Genomic DNA, 20,344 nt, shown 5'->3' on the forward strand with positions numbered 1-20,344 from the left:
AGAAAGCTGTGCATGATTTGATGGAACTTTGAATATCAGCAAGCAGCAAGAGACTACTTTAAATAGGAAGTCTCACATATTTGGTATTTAAAATCATTTGGTGTCCTGCTGCAACTGATGCTAATTTAAGTATTTAAAAACTTAATTTCAAGCATCTCATAGATGCTTGGCTGACATGAATTTCCATGTGTGGACAATGCAGGGTTGAACTCTCCATTGGATTCTGCTTTGATAGACCACACAATGCTGTGGAACGAGTAGCATGGATAATTTAGCTGCATGCTGTTGCCTTGCATCATTTCAAACCAGGTCTTCACGTTAAACTAGAGCCTTCGGTTCAAAAAAAAATCAGAACATAATTTTATGTTTTTGGCAGTGGTCAATGGTTCAGATAGCATCTGTGTATGGAGACCAGATTATTGCTTCAATATGTTTAATATTGGAGCATTTCTCAGTTTGCCCAACAGTGTATCATGTAAACACATGTCAAATTTCATACCCTTCGGATTTGATAGCCAGCTATCTGTGGTTATGAATCCAGATGTGTGTGAGAGGATAGACTCAGTGTTTGGAAATGAAGGAAACGGAGTGATGAGTACACAGTGGGGCCTTGGAGAGCTTTTGCCATTGACTGACTTGAGTCAAATCCAGTCCAGCATTTAGAAGGGTCATTGCGTGATTATGTTGAGCAGAGGAAGGTATAATTTTGTGGAGAGAGAGAGGGAGGCTGTAGTTTTAGTTTCTGACTGATCAGAATATTCTTAATTACTGCTATGTTACAGCCACTGCATTGTCTCAGAGTATGTCACAGATGTTGTCAAAAGATGAAGCTGAATGATTAAAATGCTGTTGGAAGATTTGGCTGTTGTGAAAGAGAGGGAGCTGGGAAACAAGACTTCAGAAAGGAAATTCCAGACATAGAGAATAGATATAGAGAAGCAGAAGCATTCTGGCCAGTGTTGAGGTGAAGGTTAAAAGAATTGGAAGAGAGGATCGTTATTGGGGGTGTGTTTCATCTCGTACTGCCGTGACTCATGACCAGGACTGCTGAGTTCCCATCATTGATTCATAGTATCTGTGCTCCCTGATGCTGAAACAATTGTTTCTCAGACCTCCCTTCCATTGGCAAGTTGCCAATATCCCCTTTGTTCCTGAAAACCGCACATTAAAAATTAGCAATGTGATTTTTGATGAAAACTCCTGAATTTGAACCATAATGCTGTTCTTTTCCTCATAGTTGCCACCAATAGTGCTGGTTATCGCCAGCATTTTCCGTTCTTATTCTATCTTCCAACTTTCTGACCATGCCAACAACCGCCCCGAACCAAACTCCATTACCTTTCCACAAGTTGTGATTGTCTGTTGAGACTATATTCTGGAGTATTGTATAGTTCAACAGGGGAGATGGTGACATTTGAGACTTGATGTGGTCCAGTGAGATTTCATGTTGGATGTCTCATTCGGTTAGGAAATACTTTCAGGTCGTCTTAGATGTGAATTTGAGGGCTAAGCTCAACATGTGATTGGCCAGTTTCCTTCAGGAGAAGGTCATGCAACGTGTTGGTGAAGTAATAGCTGAATAAATGAACAAGAGCAAAATATGTGGCAGATGGAGGGTTAAATGTTCAGAAATTGAATTTTCAGTGGCAAGCAACTTTAATGAGAGTTTAATCCAGAAACAGAAGCAGAAGGAAGATGGAATTTGAAATGAATGTAGGTGGTGACGAAAACAGAGGTGATCAGAAGCGATCTTTGCAAATAATGAATACCCTGGGAATAGTTTAGGGGTGTAGGGGATGACAAGGCTAAGATTGTGATTAAGTGTTTCAACATAACTCCTGTGAAAATTCAGCCAAGCAGAACAGTGCAACTAGCCTCTTGGGATGGACAGATTCAAAGCATGTTGGCTTTTTCCAGCATTTATCTCTTTCCTTTATGCTCCTGTGGGTCAGTGATAGCATTAGGTCATGATAGGAAGACTGCATGTTTCTGAAGCCACTTCTGTTGGTCAATGCACTTCAATAAAAGATTTGCTGTCAGCTTGGCCATTTGTGATATGGTGATAACCAATGATTCTTTGCAGTTGTCCTTACCATGATTGTTTGTTTCAGGTGGTGGCCAGCAGAGGTTTGTAATCCCAAATCTGTGCCACTTAACATTCAAGCAATGAAGCACCACATAGGAGAATTCCCTGTGCGTTTCTTTGGATCGAATGATTACTATTGGGTCCATCAGGGCAGAGTCTTTCCTTACTTAGAAGGAGACAAGGGCAACGTGTCCGATAGTCGATCTGGTGGTATTAACGGGATTTTCAAAAAAGGTAACCTTTTCATAATAAAACCAGATATATATTTCCCTGTGGTCTAGCAAGAATGATTATTGTGCATTGTCACTTCCTTGTGACAGCTGTTTTGTATTACTTCCTTGCTGTAAGGGAACAAAATAAGTCCACAACTATTAGAACGTAGACCCTGTCAATTCTCAGGTGGAACAGGATCTCTCCATTCAGTTTTTATCTAAAGAATACTGTTGGAAATCTGTTTGGGTCGGTGGAGCTGAAGTGCATCATGTTTTAATACATTGAATTTTGCTTGTATTTTCTTGCTGAGAATTTGGATGCTGTTGTTGTCTTAATAACTGGCTTTGCAAAAATTCAATCAATACGACTGGTTATTAGTTCTGTACCAGGAAAAAGATTGAAATGCAAGTGAGTCATGGTGTGGAGCTGGAGGAACACAGCAGGTCAGACAGCATCAGAGGAGTAGCAAAGTTGACATTTTGGATTGGAACCCTTCTTCAGAAGTTCGGAAGAAGGGTCCTGACCTGAAACGTCGATTTTCCTCCTCCTTGGATACTGCCTGACCTCCTGTGTTCCTCCCACTCGACACTGAGAGTCTGACTCCAGCATCTGCAGTTCTTGCTGTCTCTGACTATGTTGATGTGTATGTGAATTGCCCATAGCAGTAATCTGTTAAGCTGAACATAGAGTATTGCATAGCATGCGGAGGAGAAACTTGTTCCAAATAAAAATGTTTTTTTGCCACTCATAGCACTGGAAGAAGCTGCAAAAAGATTCCATGAGCTAAAGTTACTGAAAGAGAGTAAGGAAGCACTCGAAAATGAACGCAATGAAAGAAAGCCACCAGCGTATAGATTTATTAAGGTAAGGTAAAACTCCTCACCACCATTGGGCACGGGTTCCATGATTTTTCTGAAGAATGAGTGTTTGAAGTAATTTTTTAAAATGATTTTTCACTCTATAGCCATTTAAATCTGTGCAACCCCATTCAGATGTACGAATGAAGGTGGAATTGCTTCCACGGCCCTGCTGCAATTGTAACCTTTTCCAATAATGGTGCAGAGTCACTTTTCAGCTTTGACAGCAATCAAGAGCAGGATACTGGTGAATTATTGTTCCCTTGCAGCTTGGACGAATATTTGATTACCAAAGAACAAATCAATGGTTGTGCAACAGATCTTTCAATTTGCAAGGCTTCAGACCACATATACTATTTTAAAGATACTTTTTGATGTTTTTCTTGAACGTATTGGTTTTTTTTGGTCAGGTATTGATACTTGTCACAGTGAATTAAGTCTTGACTGATTCACAAAAGCGAGTAAATAAGACAAGTACAGGTAATATTGATTGAAAGAATTAAACTATAAAATAGCAGTTGTCAGTCAGCTGCTGCTGAGAGGTGAACTTGCCTCTTCAGTTATGCATGACAAGAAAAATGTAAAATGCTGAAGTGTGTGCATGAATGAAATCCAGCATTGTCTCCTGTCTATACCAGACAAACAAACCTGTTGGCAAAGTGCAGATTCATGTTGCTGATGTGTCAGAAATCCCACGGTGCAACTGTAAGCCCACAGATGAAAACCCTTGTGGACTGGACTCCGAATGCCTGAACCGGATTCTGATGTATGAGTGCCATCCCCTTGTGTGTCCAGCTGGAGAAAGCTGCCAGAACCAGTGCTTCACCAAACGACTCTACCCGGATACAGAACTTGTGAGGACAGAAGGACGTGGCTGGGGCCTCTGCACTAAAGTAGATATCAAAAAGGTGGCTTCTCTTCATATTTTCCTTCTTTAAACTTGTCAAGCATGAATGTGTCATTAGAGTGGAACAACCACAGAGATGGCTGGAGAAAGTCAGGCATTCTGTATTTGTTTCAGATTTCCAGCACCTACAGTATTTTGTTTGTTTTGTTTTTTAGAGCACTATAGACTCTCTATAAAATGTGCGCTGTTTCCAAATACAGTTTAACAGGGATGCTGAATTTGATACACAAGAGTTGACACAGGCATGTTGTGGGTGAGAGAGAGATTGCTGTTTAAAAGTATCTTTAACATGTCCTCCTTTTGTCATCCTTGCATGCAGGGTCAATTTGTGACTGAATATGTTGGTGAGTTAATTGATGAAGAAGAATGCAGAAACCGCATAAAACATGCTCATGAAAGCAACGTTACCAATTTCTATTTGTTGACCTTAACCAAGGTAAGGGGCAGTGAGTTTCTCTTGTGTGAAATGATTTCTTCGGTAGTTGTGTTGAAAGCTGAATTGGAAAAGCACTGGTCCTTGGGGTGCATGCAACACAGTGGCATGGGGTTCATGCAGACAGGCATTGAGTGCTAAATGTGACAATTTGCACTTGTTCTGAGGTCCCATGCCACTGATTGGAATACTCAGTAAAAAGCATGTGCTTCTGAGGTGGGAATGCTTCGTAAAGGAGTTAATGTGACAATTTGTTGTGCAAAGCAAGCAAGAAAAACAAGGTGTTGCATCCAAATTGTGCTGTTTGCAACCTCAGAACATTCTGGGCTGTGTTGTAGCAAATATAAAATTTTCTGATGTGTGGCCACTGAAACTGGGTTGGGTTGGAGTAATGTTGCACGTGACAAGACCTGCCAAATAATAATGGCGTGATAATTTTGATGAATGGATAAACTTTGTAAATATTCAGCCTTATTTTTGTGTCGAATAGTGCCAGGGCATCTTTCCTGTCCACATAAGAGATCAGCTGAGGCTAAGGTTTTCTATGTTCTCAAAGGGATATCAGCTCTGACAGGGTAGTGTTCTGTACTGAGGCATCAAACTGGATTCTGGACACAGCAGTTCTTGTCAGCTGGAATGCTATCGGTCAAGAGCTGAGTACATCTAAATGAGTGACCTTCTGACTCTGTGAATAATGATAGACACAGGAATTTATGATGAGCAGCCAAACCAGTCCAGAATGGCAAAATACCTGGGAAGCCAATGAAGCTGATTTTTGCACCCTGACAAGACGACCCTGTTTGCCATCAAATCTGGGCCAAAAATGTGTTACCGGTCCTCTGGCCTTGTGATGTTGCAGTATGTGTTGTGGAGCACTAGCCTTGGTTACAGAGGGCTGGAGGGTACAAGTGGCTAAGCCTTGATAGAACTGTAGAGGGCATTGGTGAGACCACACTTAGAATTCTGTGTACAATTTACTTCTGACTACAGATGAGAGATAATCACATTGGAAGCAGTTCAAAAAAGTTCACCAAAGTTAATTTTTGAGATGATAGAGTTGTCGACTTGCTTTTTTTTGTAGTTCTTTGACAAGAGAGAACTTGAGATTGGGTCATCGAATACATTCTAAATGGCGTTGAACAGATACAAAAACAGAAATTGCTGGAAAAGCTGAGCATGTCTGGCAGCGTCTCTGTAGAGAATGAGAGTTCATATTTTAGGTTGAGTGACCCTTCCTTAGAACTGTTCTGAGAAGTTTCAGGTTGACTGAGCCTATTACCTCTGATTTCTCTCCACAGATGCTGCCAGACCTGCTCAGCTTATATAGCAATTCCTGTTTTTGTTTCTGATTTATAGCATCTGCTGTTTTTTCAGGTTTTAATGAGCTGTACAGATTTTGGATCGATTGTAAATTGAGGGTTTTGGGGTCTGGTATTAGGAAGTTAAGGCCACAATGAAATGAGCCATATTCTGATTGAATGGTAGATCAGGCTTAAAGAACTGAACGGCATACTCCTCTTTCTTTTGACCTTTTGTGGTCCACTTCTCCTGGGTTCTTTGTCCAGAGTTCCATGTCCATGTCTGAATACCTGCTGTTGTTGAGAAACTGGAAGTCATCATGCTGGAAGAAAGGTGATTCCTCAAGATAAAACATTTGAGTTATAATTCTCATTGCACTAGTTTGGTCCTTGAGACATAGTTGTTTGAGATTTCAGTATCACTGCCTTACTTGACAGCCATTGTTATTGTCATATCCAAATATTTCCATCAATGGCATTCAATTTGTTGGAGGCATTAATATTTAGATCAATTCTTACATAGCACCTGATCCTTTTGGTATCCATCTTAATGCTATCGCTGGCAAACAGCATGAAGCCCTGAATTAAATAAAAGTATTTAATGCAAACTGTGCAGAGTCCGTTGTCTGAAATGAAGAAGAGCCTAAAACAAAAACAGAAATTGGTGGAGAAACTGAGTAGATCTGGCAGCATCTGTGGGGAGAAAGCAGAGTTTCGAGTCCGGTGACTCGTCATCAGAACAGCCTACAGCTAGGTTTTCATGTGTAAACTTGTAAATGCCTTGCATTGTATCCTTTGCAAATGAATTGGATATTTGGGCCATGATGAGGGTTTGACTGTAAGCTCGGAACAGGAAAGGCTTTGGGAATCAAGGTGATTGTCGCCAGTTAAGAGTGAAGCTGAAAGGACTTGTTCAATTTATGTTTTCCCAGGATCGTATCATTGATGCTGGGCCCAAAGGTAATTACTCCCGCTTCATGAACCACAGTTGCAATCCAAACTGCGAGACACAGAAATGGACGGTGAACGGTGACACACGTGTTGGACTTTTTGCACTTTGTGACATTCAAGCAGGTGAGAGAACATGGGAGGGAAGGGGTCTTCATGAAAACTGGGTGCCAGGCAGGGTCTTTGCATTATCGTAAGCAGTTATGAAGTTGATGGGAAACTCCACTTAGGAACATACAGATACATATTGAAAACCATCAAGTCACTATGTCTTGAAATGAGGGAATGAATTGCAGTGACATGTGTTTCAGACCATCCTGGATGATGTTATTTCCTCTCTCGTTATTAGATTGCAAATAATTCATGTGGCTTAAAATAGAAAGGAACAGTGGTATTTGCACAGTTGTTTCCCAGCAATCCAGAGCCCAATCATCATCATTGTTTTCACTGAAGCAGGTGGTTTTCATGTTGAGTAAAGTTGTCTGCTTAAACACAGACAGATAAGTCAACATCAGTAATGTCATCTCTTCTTCCCACCTGACATCCAGTAAGCCTTGTACTTGGTGTTTAACCGTACAATTGCAGGACGATGTTGCAAACTGCTGTGGATGGTTACTGAGTTATCAAGGACCCGGGTAGGTGAGGCTATTAAAACATATCATGTTCAGAAGCATCATCAGCGATTATAAGCATAGGTTTTTGATTTGACCTCTTGAAACCTCCAAACAGGTTGCTACCTTAAAAGTGCTAACTACTTGTCAAAATAATGCCCAGTTGTTTTACTTTCAGGATCTGAACTAACCTTCAACTATAATTTGGATTGTTTGGGCAACGGAAAGACGGTATGTAAGTGTGGAGCTCCCAACTGCAGCGGGTACCTGGGTGTGCGTCCAAAGGTAAGTGACATGGTGTTTGCTGTAGGCATCTTTATGTAATATGGGATCTTTTTCAAGAACGAAGCATTGGGATGGAGCTAAAAAGATCAGACTGAGGTGAAAGCGGGAACAGGGAACTGAGTTGGATCATCAACCATAGTTGTATTGAATGATGCACCAGGCTCAAAGGGCTGCATGACTGAATCCTGTTCCCATTAGTTATGTTTCTATGAATAGGAAAGTCAGTGCGAAATAAATTCTGTTGCAGCAAGTTACTTGGAAACTAAAACAGGCTATGAAGGAAAGTAGGGATTATCATTTCAAAGGAAAGTTGCAGTTGCTTCAAACAAGTCCCTCTCTTCTCAAAATTCAGTGGGGTTATTTACGCACAGGTAACAGCCAATTGGCTTTCACAGTTGGTGGCAAGCAAATGTGCTATCAGTCACCAGCTTTCATCAAGTCTAAAGTGATTTCCGACCTGTCTAGTTCACTGTTACTTGCAGCTTAAAAAATTTGGGAAAAGTGCCTTCTTCCCGGAGTGCAGATGACCTCTTCATTAGACTTTGTGAATGCAAACAACATTCCTATCTGATGTGCTACAAGACAACTTGCCATTTCTCTGTGCGTGAGGTTCCCTGTTTCCACAACAATTGCTTTACTGTCCTCCTGCAAGGAAGTGAAGTACAGCCAGGGCAAAGCAAGGAATAGACAACCTACTGCTCAGTTGTAGTCTATCCAAACACATGATGTTTTATTGCCCAAAGGCATTTGTGCATGTTAATTGGTGGCATTTAACGTCAGCTCCATTGTCAAGCAGAGATTTTTGATGAGTGAAATTGGACATTGATTATTAGCATGTTCTTCTCCTTCTGAGGATTCACAAAAAACAACCTCCAATCGTCACTTCACAGGTGCAGGAAGTATCCCTGGGTTTCTTTCACTGTCTGTTCCCCCCTCCACCGCAATCTCAGGACAACCCAACAACTATAATTAGACCCAGCTAACCCAAGAGTTGCAGTGCATTTTGCCAGCTGTTAAGTTCTGTCCATTTTTGAGGCTGACATGTTTAACTGCAATCCGTACAATTGCTCAAAATTTCCTTTGAATTTTGGTTGCACGATCTTAAATATCAGCTGAAGCATTAGCATTTTGTTGCTGTTTATTCCATCAGGTGTTTTGCCTCAAGTAAGTCGTCTGTACTGTTTTCAAGCTGTCCCATTTGTACGCCAGAGTTTGGTTCACTGTTTTTATTCTAATATATTGTTTAGTCTTTCTCCATCAATCTATTTTCTCCATTTTGGGAAGAAGTTGCTACTTTATTGTGTTGGTGCTTCTCTGTCTGATCTGGATCTCACACTGTAGTCCATTCCCATGTACTCTGTCTCAATTGAGACAAGGACTTGTGTTTTATTTGTCCATGAAATGTGGGCTTGCTGCCTTGGGTAGCATTTCTTTCTTGTAGATGTTAAGAAGATGGTGGTGAGGGGAGGCGATGGCCGAGTGGTATTATTGCTGGACTGTTAATCCAGAGACCCAGATAATGTTCTGGGGGACCCGGGTTTGAATCCTGCAATGGCAGATGGTGGAATTTGAATTCAATAAGTATCTGGAATTAACAATCTAATGATAACCATGAATCCATTTTCGATTGTCGGAAAAACGCATCTGGTTCAGTAATATCCTTTAGGGAAGGAAACTGCCATCCTTACCTGGTCTGGCCTACATGTGACTCCAGATCCACAGCAATGTGGTTGACTCTGAACTACCTGTTGGGCAATTAGGTATGGGCAATAAATGCTGCCTGGTCAGCGACGCTGTCATCCCGTGAATGTGTAAAGGAAAAAAAAAACAGGGCTGCTGTGATGTGAGCAGGTGATTTCCAGGATTTTTACCCAGCAGTCTTGAAAGAGGAATGATGTAGTTTGAAGTCAGGCTGGAACATTGCTTGGAGGGCAATCTGTAGGTGCCATTATTTATCTACACGTGCTGCTGTTTGCTTTCTGTTTGGTCACACTCAGGGTTTTGAAGGTGCTTTTGAATGGAGTTATATGGTAGATGGTGAATGTGGGGCCACTTAAACAGGCTGCTTTGTCCTGGATGGTGTTGAGCTTCCTGAGCTGCATTAGGAGTATTCCATCACACTCTTGAATTGTGCCTTGGTGGACAGGCACTGAGAAGTCTAGAGATGAATTATTTGTTCACTGAATTCCTTGGCCCTGAACTGCTGTTGCAGCTACAGTATTTACACAGTCAATCCACTTTAGTTTCTGGTCAATGGTAACACCCAGCATGTTGATACCAGGGATTTGGTGATGGTCACACATGGAATATCAAAGAACAGGTGTTACATTCTCTTTTGTTGAAGGTTGTCATTCCCTGGCACTTGTGTGACGCAAATGTTATTTGCCACTTACCAGCCCAAGTCTGGATGTTGTCCAGGTCTTGGAGAGTTTGGTCAGAGACGGCTTCAGCATATGAGGAGTCATTAATGGGTGCTGAACATTGTGCATTCATCAGCATACATCCCCAGTTCTGACCTTAAGATGGAAGGAGCAGCTGAAGTTGGCTAGTCCCAGGACACTATCCTGAGCATCTTATGCAGAGATATCCTGGGAATGAGCTGAGTGACATGAAAGAACCACAGCCATCCTTGTTCTGGGAATGACTTCAGCTAAAAGAGTTTTGCAAGGGCTCCTTGATGCCATTCTCATTGGACTGCTTCCTTGATGTCAAGGGCAGCCTCTGTCTCACCTCACCAGTAGAGTTTAATTCTATTGTCCATGTTTGCATCAAGACAAATGAGCTTGAGAGTGTGACCTTGGCTGAGCCAAAACTAAAGGATAGCACATAGGTAATTGCAAAGCAAGTGCCGCTTGATAGCACTGTTGATGAACCCTTCCATCACTTTGATTGCGAGCACACTGATGGAGTTGTAAGTGTCCGGTTTGAATTTCACCTGTTTTTTAGAGGACACACCTGGCCAATATTCCACAGTGTTCTAACTGTACCGAAACAGCTTGAAATAGGAATTGGCAAGATATGCAGCAAAACTCTTGAGTAGAATTACTGGAATTGTCGAGGCCCATAACCTGTTCAGTCTTCAGTGCAAGCAGCTATTTCTTGATATTACTTGATGCGAATCAAATTGGTTGAAGACTGGTGTCTGTGATGTTGGGGATGAGGGCGTGAGGGGTCATCCACTTGGCACTTTTGGCTGAAAATGGATTTAAAGACTTCAGCCTTGTCTTTTGCAATGATGTGCTAGGTCTCCCCATCATGGAAGATGGAGATTTTTGTGAAACTTGGAACTCCTGTTGGTTGACCAGTTGTCTGGCACCAACACTAGATGTGACAGGACTGCAGAGCGTAGATCTGATCCTAGTGCCTTGAGACGCTTCTTGATATCAAACAGAATGAATCAAATCGGTTGAAGACTGGCACTTGAGATACTGGGGACCTCAAAGAGGCTGAGATGGATCATCCCTTCTGGCCTCTGGCTGTGCATGGGTGCAAATATTTCAGCCTTGTCTTTTACACTTGTATGCTGGGCCTCAAGATCATTAGAAACATGATATTTACGGAGCAGTCACCTCTGTTTTGTTTATTTGACCATCATTGCCACACAAATGTGGCAGGAGGGCAGAGCAGACCTCTGACCTGTTGCTTTGGGGATTGTTTAGCCCTGACCATTATACGCTGCTTCCATACTTTGGCTTGCAAGTAGATCTGTGTTGTAGCTTGATCAGGTTAATACTTCGTTTGATGTAAACCTGGTGTTACTCCTGGCATACTCTCCTGCATGTATCATTGGACCAGGGTCTATCTCCTGGCTTGCTGGTAACAGTAGATTAAGGGATGTGATGTGCTGTGAAATCACAGCACGTAAAGTTGAACAGAGTTGTGCTGTTGATGACAGCCCACAGCACTCCTGGATGTCCCTCTTTCAGTTGCTTTCTCTGTACGATTTGTGCTCCATTTTGCACAGTGGTATTGCCACTGAACACAATGGAGAGCATCGCCACTATGAAGAAGGGACTTGATCTGCATAATGTTTGAGCAGTTGTCACAAACAAGGTTTGTCACTCTTCAAACTGACATGGACGAGCACATGGGGAAGATGCCAATCATCATGTAGACTGACGAGAATGCCGTTAAGTACATTTTTCCCTGTTGATTCCTTTACTGTAAACCACAAACCCAGACTAGCAGCTATGTCCTTTAAGCCTTGAGCTCAGTCAGTTGTGGTGCTGCTAAGCTACTCTTGGTGATGGCTATTCCAGTTCCATACCCAGAATACATTCTGTGCCCTTGCCACCCAGAGTTTTTCCCTCTCGTGGCATTGAACACAGAGAATAATGATTAATGAACTGAGGAGTGGTGGGGTAATATGTTGTAATCAGCAGGAAGTTTCCTTGCCCATGTTTGACCTTGTGCCATGAGATTTCAGGGGGTCTGGAGTTTCAGTTCAGGACTGCCTGTGTGATTCCCTCCAAACTGTCTCTGACTGCTGCTGGAACAGGACGTATTGATGAAAGGTAATGGTTGTTCCTGGGACAGAAACAGAAATTGATGGAAAAATTCAGCAGGTCTGGCAGCATCCGTGGAGAGAAAGCAGAAGTTTTGAAGAACGGTCTCTGGACCTGAAAGGTAAACTCTGCTTTCCCTCCATGGGTGCTGTAAGACCTGTGGAGTTTTTCCAGTAATGTCTGTTTTCTTTTTTCTGATTTCCAGCATCCGCAGTTCTTTGGGTTTATTTGTTTGTGTGTCCTGGGACATTGCCCATCTGGTGTGAGTTTTGTGAGAATGACTATGTCAGGCTATTGCTTGTCCAGCCTAAGTCGCCAGATCTTAGTGAAGAGTACTTCACAGGATTGGCAGTAAAGACTTCCGAGCGGCTTGATTTATTTGAGTACCTTGCTGGGTCATTGCAGGCCAGCTAAGAGTCTGCCACTTGGCTCAAGGTCTGGAGTCACTTGTAGACCAGATCAGGTAAGGAAGGCAGAGTGTTTTTACAAGAATTGACAATGGTCACCATTCAGCTATCTGGTAATTCCAGATGGAATTGAATTCAAGTGTAACTATCTGCTGTAGTGGGATTTGATCCCATGTCACAGAACGTGTAACCTGGGCTTCAGGATTGTTAATCCAGTACGATTACCACTACGCCACTATCTTTTTGATGCAAAGGCAATCAGAGCTGATAATGGCCTGACAAATGTATGTTTTCCAGAATCGGGCCACAATGTAATCGTCAGGAGCTTGAACCATGGCAAGTGTCAGGTGTTCTTTCCCAATGCAAGGATACTAGAAACGAGTGTAGCATTTGAAATGCCGTCACACTCCCTCTCTCCCACTAACTCCACCAATCTTGGCCAAGAACATCCAATATAACTGTGAAACAAACTGTCAACAGCCAACAAATCGGTGGAAGAGAGCTAAGCTGTATAAAGAGAGGTGATAGAGGTAATCTGATGCAGAAATATGTCATTTGCTCCATCGAAGCTTGTTGGCTCTCTGTAGAGCAGGTCAATCAGTCCTCTTCCCCTGCTGTCTCCCCTTAGTGCTACAAGTTGATTTCCTTTCAGTTCCATTCTGTTGTCTTTGGAAATTACTCGTCATCTCTGCTTCAACTCCCTGGGAGGCAGCAAGTTCAAAGCATTTCCACACACTCTGATCCACCATCTTTTGCTGAAAGCCTGAAGTCTAAACTTAAACATGGCAGCTTTTCTCAGCCTATCCTTTTAAAACCTGTGATAATCTTCTCTCTCCGTTTGACACAGAGGTGCTGAAATACTCTGTAGGTTCAGGTAGCATATGGACAGAGAGAAACGTGAAAAATTTGACCTTGAATCATCATCCATACATCCATCCCAGAACCATGCCACCTCTTCTCCAAGCTTCGCTGGATTCTGTCCTTCAGCTAACCTTTCAGTTAAGCTTTCACTGACCCCCTATTCTATCAGCCTTTAAATATATTCACAACCTATCATGTGGTCCTTCCTCGGTCAAAAGCTTTCTTCAAATCCACACAGACAAGTTCCAGTGCTTTTGCTTCATCAGCCACCTTTGACATTTTTTTAATAAGGTAGCAATTACATTATTTGAAAATGATTTGCCTTGCAAATATCTGTATTGGCTTAGCTTAATTAAGTCTGATTTTAGCAAAAGCATGCTGATGTTTTTTTTTCTTTCCCCCTCTGACGCTCGTTTTGAAAGGGTGATCATATACTGTTATTGGTCGCATCCCAACCTGTAAGCCAGAAGCACAAAGTCTGGGTTCCACTTCATGGCTAAGTATGATTATTTACATGCTGAAAACTTGGCCAAATGGTTGGTATCAATCTGCTAATCCTTACAACACAAGTGGATGGCATGCAGTGAGAGGGGGAGAGATTCCTGGTCAGATAGGCTTTGTTGTAATATTTTATTCTCTCTCATGAAATATTGTCAGGTGAGAGGCTTCACTTGCAGCTGATGTACTTGCTGACTGCCTTGGAGATGGTATGTTTGGCCAGCTCCTGGGGCAGCAGCAGGTTGCCTGTGGTCTGGATCGCCCAGGAGGAGATGGTTATGCTACTTGTAGCTGTAGTGGATGATGCAGGAGGCAATGCACTTGAAGATATTTCCATTGAATGAGTTGATGACACTCATGGCTGCGGAGGATATGCTGTTGCCTGAGTGGACCTGCTTAAGAACTTTGTAGATGTAGACGCAGATGCTGTAGCTCTCCTTCCGTCGCTCGTTTTACCCCTTGATATGCTTCTTAGTTGCTGCTTTCTTGGGACCCTTGTGTGCCATGCCCTTGCCATTGCTGCAAACATATTGTAAATGAAGGTGGAGGCTTGTGGTGCAGCGAATAGAACAAAATGATGCCGAAACAGCACCCAGCTCTAGAGATTTGAACCCTGGACTATCAGATTAAAAGTCCGATGCTGTATCAACTGAACTACCAGGCTCCCCTTAATATGGAGTGGCATGTCTTAAGCCAGGGTTGCCTGGAATCAGACAGAAACATGTGCTTGGCCTGCTACGTGTGCTATTTGGTTTGGGAAACAAAGATAAAGGAAAGATTATTTCTAAATCTGCCATAGATATTAAACTGACATACCACTACAAGAAGTGCCCTGATACTTTTTTGTCTTGAATAAGCATGTTATCTTGTGACTCACTTATCTCTGGCCTCACCAGGGAGGACTGGAAGATCATAGCTAGCCGTTCCACTATCTCTACACCCACTTCACTTATAAACCTGGGATTCAAGCTGTTGGGACAGAGTCTTATCCAGTCTAAGTCTAATCCAGCTTGTCAGTATTCACTTCCTTCATAAAAACTAACCACATTATTCATCAAGTTTTTCAACCTTTCATTGTGACTAAGCATAGGACTTCAGCCCGCCTCAGTGTCTGCCACTATTTACTGTGGGGTGTAGAAGATGTTACACTCTCTTTCCAAGTTTTATTTTCCACTTCACCGCTGCTTTTAATACATGGTGTATGACCTGGCTCTCACTTGAAGAATTCAGTTCACAAGACTCCAACCCCCTTAGCTTTTTGATCCCTCATATTCTGTATCTCCATTATCATCCAAGGAGCTTGATCTTTGGATCCCTTCCCTTACACCCTTGTTGGATTGAACCTTTTTCTGGAGCATCTCATTCATAAAAGGTAATTAATTCATTGCTTGGCTCCATTTTGGTCAATCTTTGGTTCCATTTTATTGGATCCCCTCTCAACCTGTGAAGATAACCCTCTTCCAATTTTGACTGCTACTTTATAAAAGTCTAGTTCAGACAAACCAAGAACTGTGAAGCATTTGTGGCACTGAAGTGAAAGTAGAAAGGCAGGCAAGTTACTTTATCAATGGTGACATTTTTTTGAAATAAAAGCTTGGTCCTTTGCTGCAGAGATATTATAAAACTGAAGTTTTGCCTCTTGGATTTACCAGACGGCTGCTGCAACAGCAAATGAAGAAAAGGCAAAAAATGCCAAGAAAAAGATCAAGAAACGTAAAACCAAAATAGATGTCAGAAAAACACATGAGGACTACTGCTACCGATGCTGCGATGGAGGCGAGCTTGTGATGTGTGATAAGAAGGATTGCCCCAAAGCGTATCACCTGTCATGCTTAAACTTGACTAAACCACCTTTTGGTAAGCACAGTATATATCTCTGAAATAATTCGACTTGAGGTACTGTTAATGTTGTTGTTTCAGCTGCAGAACATTATGGGTTGAGTGCATATTGAAATGTGACTTTGTTTTGAAGACACTGAGCAAACCAAGCTGGGTGTGAATTTTAACAGTTGTTTCTTTGATGTCCAACTCTTGTTGTGCTGCTTGCATCTGCAGCTCTGAGACCCAGCCTGGTGGTTTGACCTGGATGTTGATCTCCATTTGAGCAAGGCTGTTCTGACCACCATCTATTGTAATTTTATTCTTCCGCAGGTCACATCAGGATGTATTGCATGATCTGAAGCTGTGGAGAATGAGTGAAAGACTTCAGTGCTTGATTAAAGCCTTCAATTTCCATGTCAATTTTGTGTGTTAGCAGAATAGTGATGTTGTAAACCTCAGAGTTCTCCAAGAATAATTTTCCAATCTAACTTTCTGAGAAACTACCTGAAATGTGGGGGGAAAAAAAAACAGCATGTGTCACTTTTACATTGCTTCAGTCACTGGCTTTGATCTGATCACTGAGGGGATCCAATCAGAAGGCTGGTTATGTAGATCACAATGTGGCCCTTTGAAGATTTCCAAAAGAGAGTCTTTTTGCAACTACTTGTTGCTATTGGGACACCCATGCTTAACATCTTTTGGCAAAGAGTTTATTTGGGTTGTTGCATTGGTTTGGTACTTTCTCAAAATCAGCAGGACAACTTCAGTGGATGTGGCTGGGATGTTGGGAGTGTGGTGGGGGAGAGGTTCTAAATTTTTTGATTAGCAGATGCCATGAGGAAGTGGAGGAACGATCATACATTATCTTACGGCCACTGCTGTGGTTTCAGTGAAGGGCAAAGCCAAGATTGGCTGTCTGTTGGTTCAATTTGGAAACTATGGACATGATGGTAAATAAAGTGCCAGAGGTTGCATGGTGCTAGGAGGCAAAAGAAATGTAGTGATACAATAATTAAATCTTTGTTAGTTTTGACACTTCTGTTTTATTATAAGGAGGCAAATAGCTGAGTGGTATTCTCGCGAGACTATTAATTGAAATAGCCAGGATATGATCTGGGCACCTGGTTTGAATTTGAATTTAATACAAAATTCAGAGTCTAATGATGACTGTGTAACCATTGTCAATTTTTGGAAAAACCCGTTTGGTTCACTATGGGGAGCAAACGGCAATCCTAACCTGGTCTGGTCTACAAGAGACTCAGACCCACAGCAATGTGTTTGACTCTTAACTGCCTTGGCGAAAATTTGTAGCTTGGGTTATGGATGCAGTTGTTCGTTTGTTTGTCAAGCCGCTAGTTCCACAGTGTGCAGACACTTTGTTACCATTCTAGGCAACGTCATCAGTGCGACCTCTAATCGAAGCATTGGTGCTGTGCTCCATTCCGAATTTATATGATCCTCTGGATGGGATCTTGTCACTTCTGGCTCTGGTTTTCAGCAGCGGTCTGTATACGGGTCTATTTCAATGTGTTTATTAATAGAGTCCCGTGCTGAGAACCAGGCCTCCAGAAATTCCCTTGCATGCCTGCTGTTCACTTGTCCCTGTATAGTCACTTTGTCCCAGTTGAACTGATGGCCGTCATTGTCTGTGTGTATTGAGACCAGTTAATATTGGTTGTGTCTTTTTACTGCCAGCCGGTGTTCGTGTAACCTGGTTGTATACAGACCGTTGCTCAAAAAAACAGAACCAGAAGTGACAAGACCCACCACATCAGAGGATCATATAAATTCAGAACGGAGCAGTGCTTCGATTGGATATCACACTGATAATGTCACCTAGAATGGTAATGAAACATCTGCACACCACAGAACAACCAGCTCGGCGAGTAAACGAACAATGGCACTCTTAACTGCCCTGTGGGCACATAGAGATGGGCAATAATGCCCACGTCCTGTGAATGAAGAAGAAAATTTCTTTTTAAAAAAAGACGGAAATAAGAAAGGTGGTACAATGCTGACAAAACACTCTCTTTTTATCAGCCATTTCAGAGTTGCTATGTCACACCTCTGGAGCAGATGAGACTTGAATCTGGACCTTCTGGGCCAGGACTTGGGACACTACCACAGTGCCACAAGAGGGGCCCAAACAATGTTGTACCCATATCTCTTAATTCAGAATTCTCTCTCCCTATTAGTGGAGATATAAATGACAAATGATCAGTGCCATGGAACTGAACAGATTCTGTCCATTGACACAAGCCAAGGCTGGGATTATAGAAGAAACGTCAGTAGTACTGCTCGGTGCTTTTCCTTTTTCAAAAAATATTTTGGAAACTCAGTCTTTGGTGTTGCAATTTTCTGAGTTTACTGGTGCTCCACTTCACCAGCGAAAGCAGTGGGGAAACTGTTAAGTGTTGCTGACGTGGAGGATCACAGAGACAACTCAGTGTTTTGGATGTGTAGAGGGCCACGAGTTTTGGAAATATGTTGGAAGCGGGTACAAGGTTTTCCGATGTGGAAGGCAAATGATGAACTGAGCTGTTTGTGTTGTTCATAGTTACTAGTCATGTTTTCCCTTCAATCCCCAGGAAAATGGGAATGCCCTTGGCACCATTGTGATGAGTGTGGCAAATCCTCAACCTCCTTCTGCGACTTCTGCCCAAACTCCTACTGCAAGGAGCATCAGAAGGGAGCTTTGACTGCTTCAGCGTTGGATGGCCGGCTCTGCTGCTTTGAACATGACCCAAACTGCCCAACAGAATTTGACTCATCCTCCTCCGTCAGTCTTCAGAACAATTCAGCAGCTGAGGACACCGGTGAGGAAACCACTGAGTGAAGACTTCCAAATGGAGATGCCATGGACTTGCAGTAATAAACAGGGCAACTTTTAGTGTTGTGTTCAAAGAGCTCTGGGGATTGTAAATCATGCAGAGTGGCAAGCTCAGAGATTCCAAGGGAGTAAGTAAAGATGACCAAAAGATTGTTTTGATTTGTTTTTTCCCTTTTATGTTTTGATTTTGGACACCTCAAAGTGACAATTGTTCTTCAAGAATTATTGAAAATACAGGAAATGGCACTCATCTTTTTTGTGTTTCTCTAAATAGTTAGTGTTTAGCGGTATTTGTATCCAATTATTGTCAGAAGGAAAACATGCCCTTTTGTCCACTAAAAATCAAAATCGAAGGACAGTGCAGCTTGTTTCAATCATGTTCAAATGATAACTGATCACTTGCGGGTTTTGGTGGGTGATGGAAAAAAACAGTCAATGGACGATTCCATTGGGTGATCCAAATGAAAAATTCAACACCCAGTAATCACTCCCTGGGCATACCCTCCCCTCCCCAACGCCCTTCTAGGGTGGAAAGTGGATTATTTACAGCACTTTGTTAATGTTGAACAGTCTTGCAGGGGGCCACCTGGATCTACTCAGAACCGGGAATGTTAAAATAAAACCCATGTTAGAAGCAGTCATGAAACTGCCAGATCAATACTTGTTGAGCCCCAACATTTGACAGGGCAAGGAAGAGAACACGAAGGGGTTTGAGCTCCAGTATCGAATGTAGATTTGAAGTCTAACAGTTGCTGGTAGTGTTGTGTTTTATTTGAGGCTCAGATAATGCACGTTAACCCGAGCTTTGTCCCTTGTGGCTTAGGACATTGTCTAATGTGGAAGTGTGGAACCTAGCTCCCACAATTTACTTCTAATTTTTATTAGTATTTACAGTTCTATTTTTTTTCCCATATGTATAAGTGAGTGTTATAATTTGAGTTCTGCCTTTTTGGAGTTCAGATTTTCCATTATCAGCACTACCATTATGGCTATGATGATGTGATTTTATTATTTTTATACATTTATATGTAAAAAGCAAAAATTATGACCGAAAAAAATCATGTTTTTTTTAAAAAAACTGAAACTTATAAGTGTCATCTTTGCTCTTAACAGAGTGTTTTATGGACAAACTTAAAAAGCTCTTTCTGAGTGAAAGTACTCCTAGAACCATAGAATTATACACAGCTCAGAAGGAAACTGTTCTGCCCATCACAACCATGCCAGCTCTATAAGAGCCACCAAGATTTTCTCCCTGTGAAATTGGCCTTCGCCATCATTTCAGGCAATCTGTGTCTGAGCATAACTCATCGTACACACGAGTTCTCCCCATCTTCCGACTGGTTTTCTTTACAAATTATATTAACTGTGTCCTGGGATTACTGATGCCTGTTCACCCCTCCACCCTGAAACTGATGCAAGAGGTTTCTTGCTATTTAGTTCATAAAAAACCCTCCAGATTTACCATAGCCTTCCCTGTGAACCTATGATTCTATGCTATAGTACTCTTGTATATAATAAATATTAAAATATGTCTGTATGTTTAAATAATCTTAATTATCACGTTCTGATACTAGAACTTGGGTAGAATAAACTTGTGATATTTGTTTTTCAGCGTTATTGACACATTGTATTTAATGGCAGAGAAACCTCCTCATCCATGACCTGTCTATGTGTTGCAAATTCAGGGTATCTATTGAAAACCTGTCTCGGTAAAACTGCCAAGTTTCCTCCGTTGCATGGACTGGATTTTATCTTTAACTCTCCTTTGCTTTCCCACTTGAGGT

The 20,344-nt window shown here is 42.0% G+C and overlaps 1 protein-coding gene across 9 annotated transcripts in view; it reads left to right on the forward strand.

The window, feature by feature from the left end:
- nsd3 (nuclear receptor binding SET domain protein 3) overlaps nt 1–20,344 on the forward strand; it is a 108,169-nt gene that overhangs the window by 77,166 nt on the left and 10,659 nt on the right. For 6 of the 9 annotated variants that reach the window (XM_048618684.1, XM_048618685.1, XM_020511419.2 and 3 more), the window contains 8 exons: nt 2,112–2,320; nt 3,051–3,163; nt 3,795–4,064; nt 4,383–4,499; nt 6,727–6,868; nt 7,532–7,638; nt 15,562–15,766; nt 18,319–20,171. In XM_048618684.1, the coding sequence (XP_048474641.1) occupies nt 2,112–2,320; nt 3,051–3,163; nt 3,795–4,064; nt 4,383–4,499; nt 6,727–6,868; nt 7,532–7,638; nt 15,562–15,766; nt 18,319–18,566 (1,411 nt within the window). In that variant the 3' untranslated portion in view covers nt 18,567–20,171. Of the gene's footprint in view, nt 1–2,111; nt 2,321–3,050; nt 3,164–3,794; nt 4,065–4,382; nt 4,500–6,726; nt 6,869–7,531; nt 7,639–15,561; nt 15,767–18,318; nt 20,172–20,344 lie in introns of those variants that run through there. The other 3 variants (XM_048618688.1, XM_048618690.1, XM_048618686.1) reach the window with 2 other exon arrangements.

Source organism: Rhincodon typus, chromosome 40 (assembly GCF_021869965.1).
Source record: "Rhincodon typus isolate 14 chromosome 40, sRhiTyp1.1, whole genome shotgun sequence".
Classification (NCBI taxonomy): Eukaryota; Metazoa; Chordata; class Chondrichthyes; order Orectolobiformes; family Rhincodontidae; genus Rhincodon; species Rhincodon typus.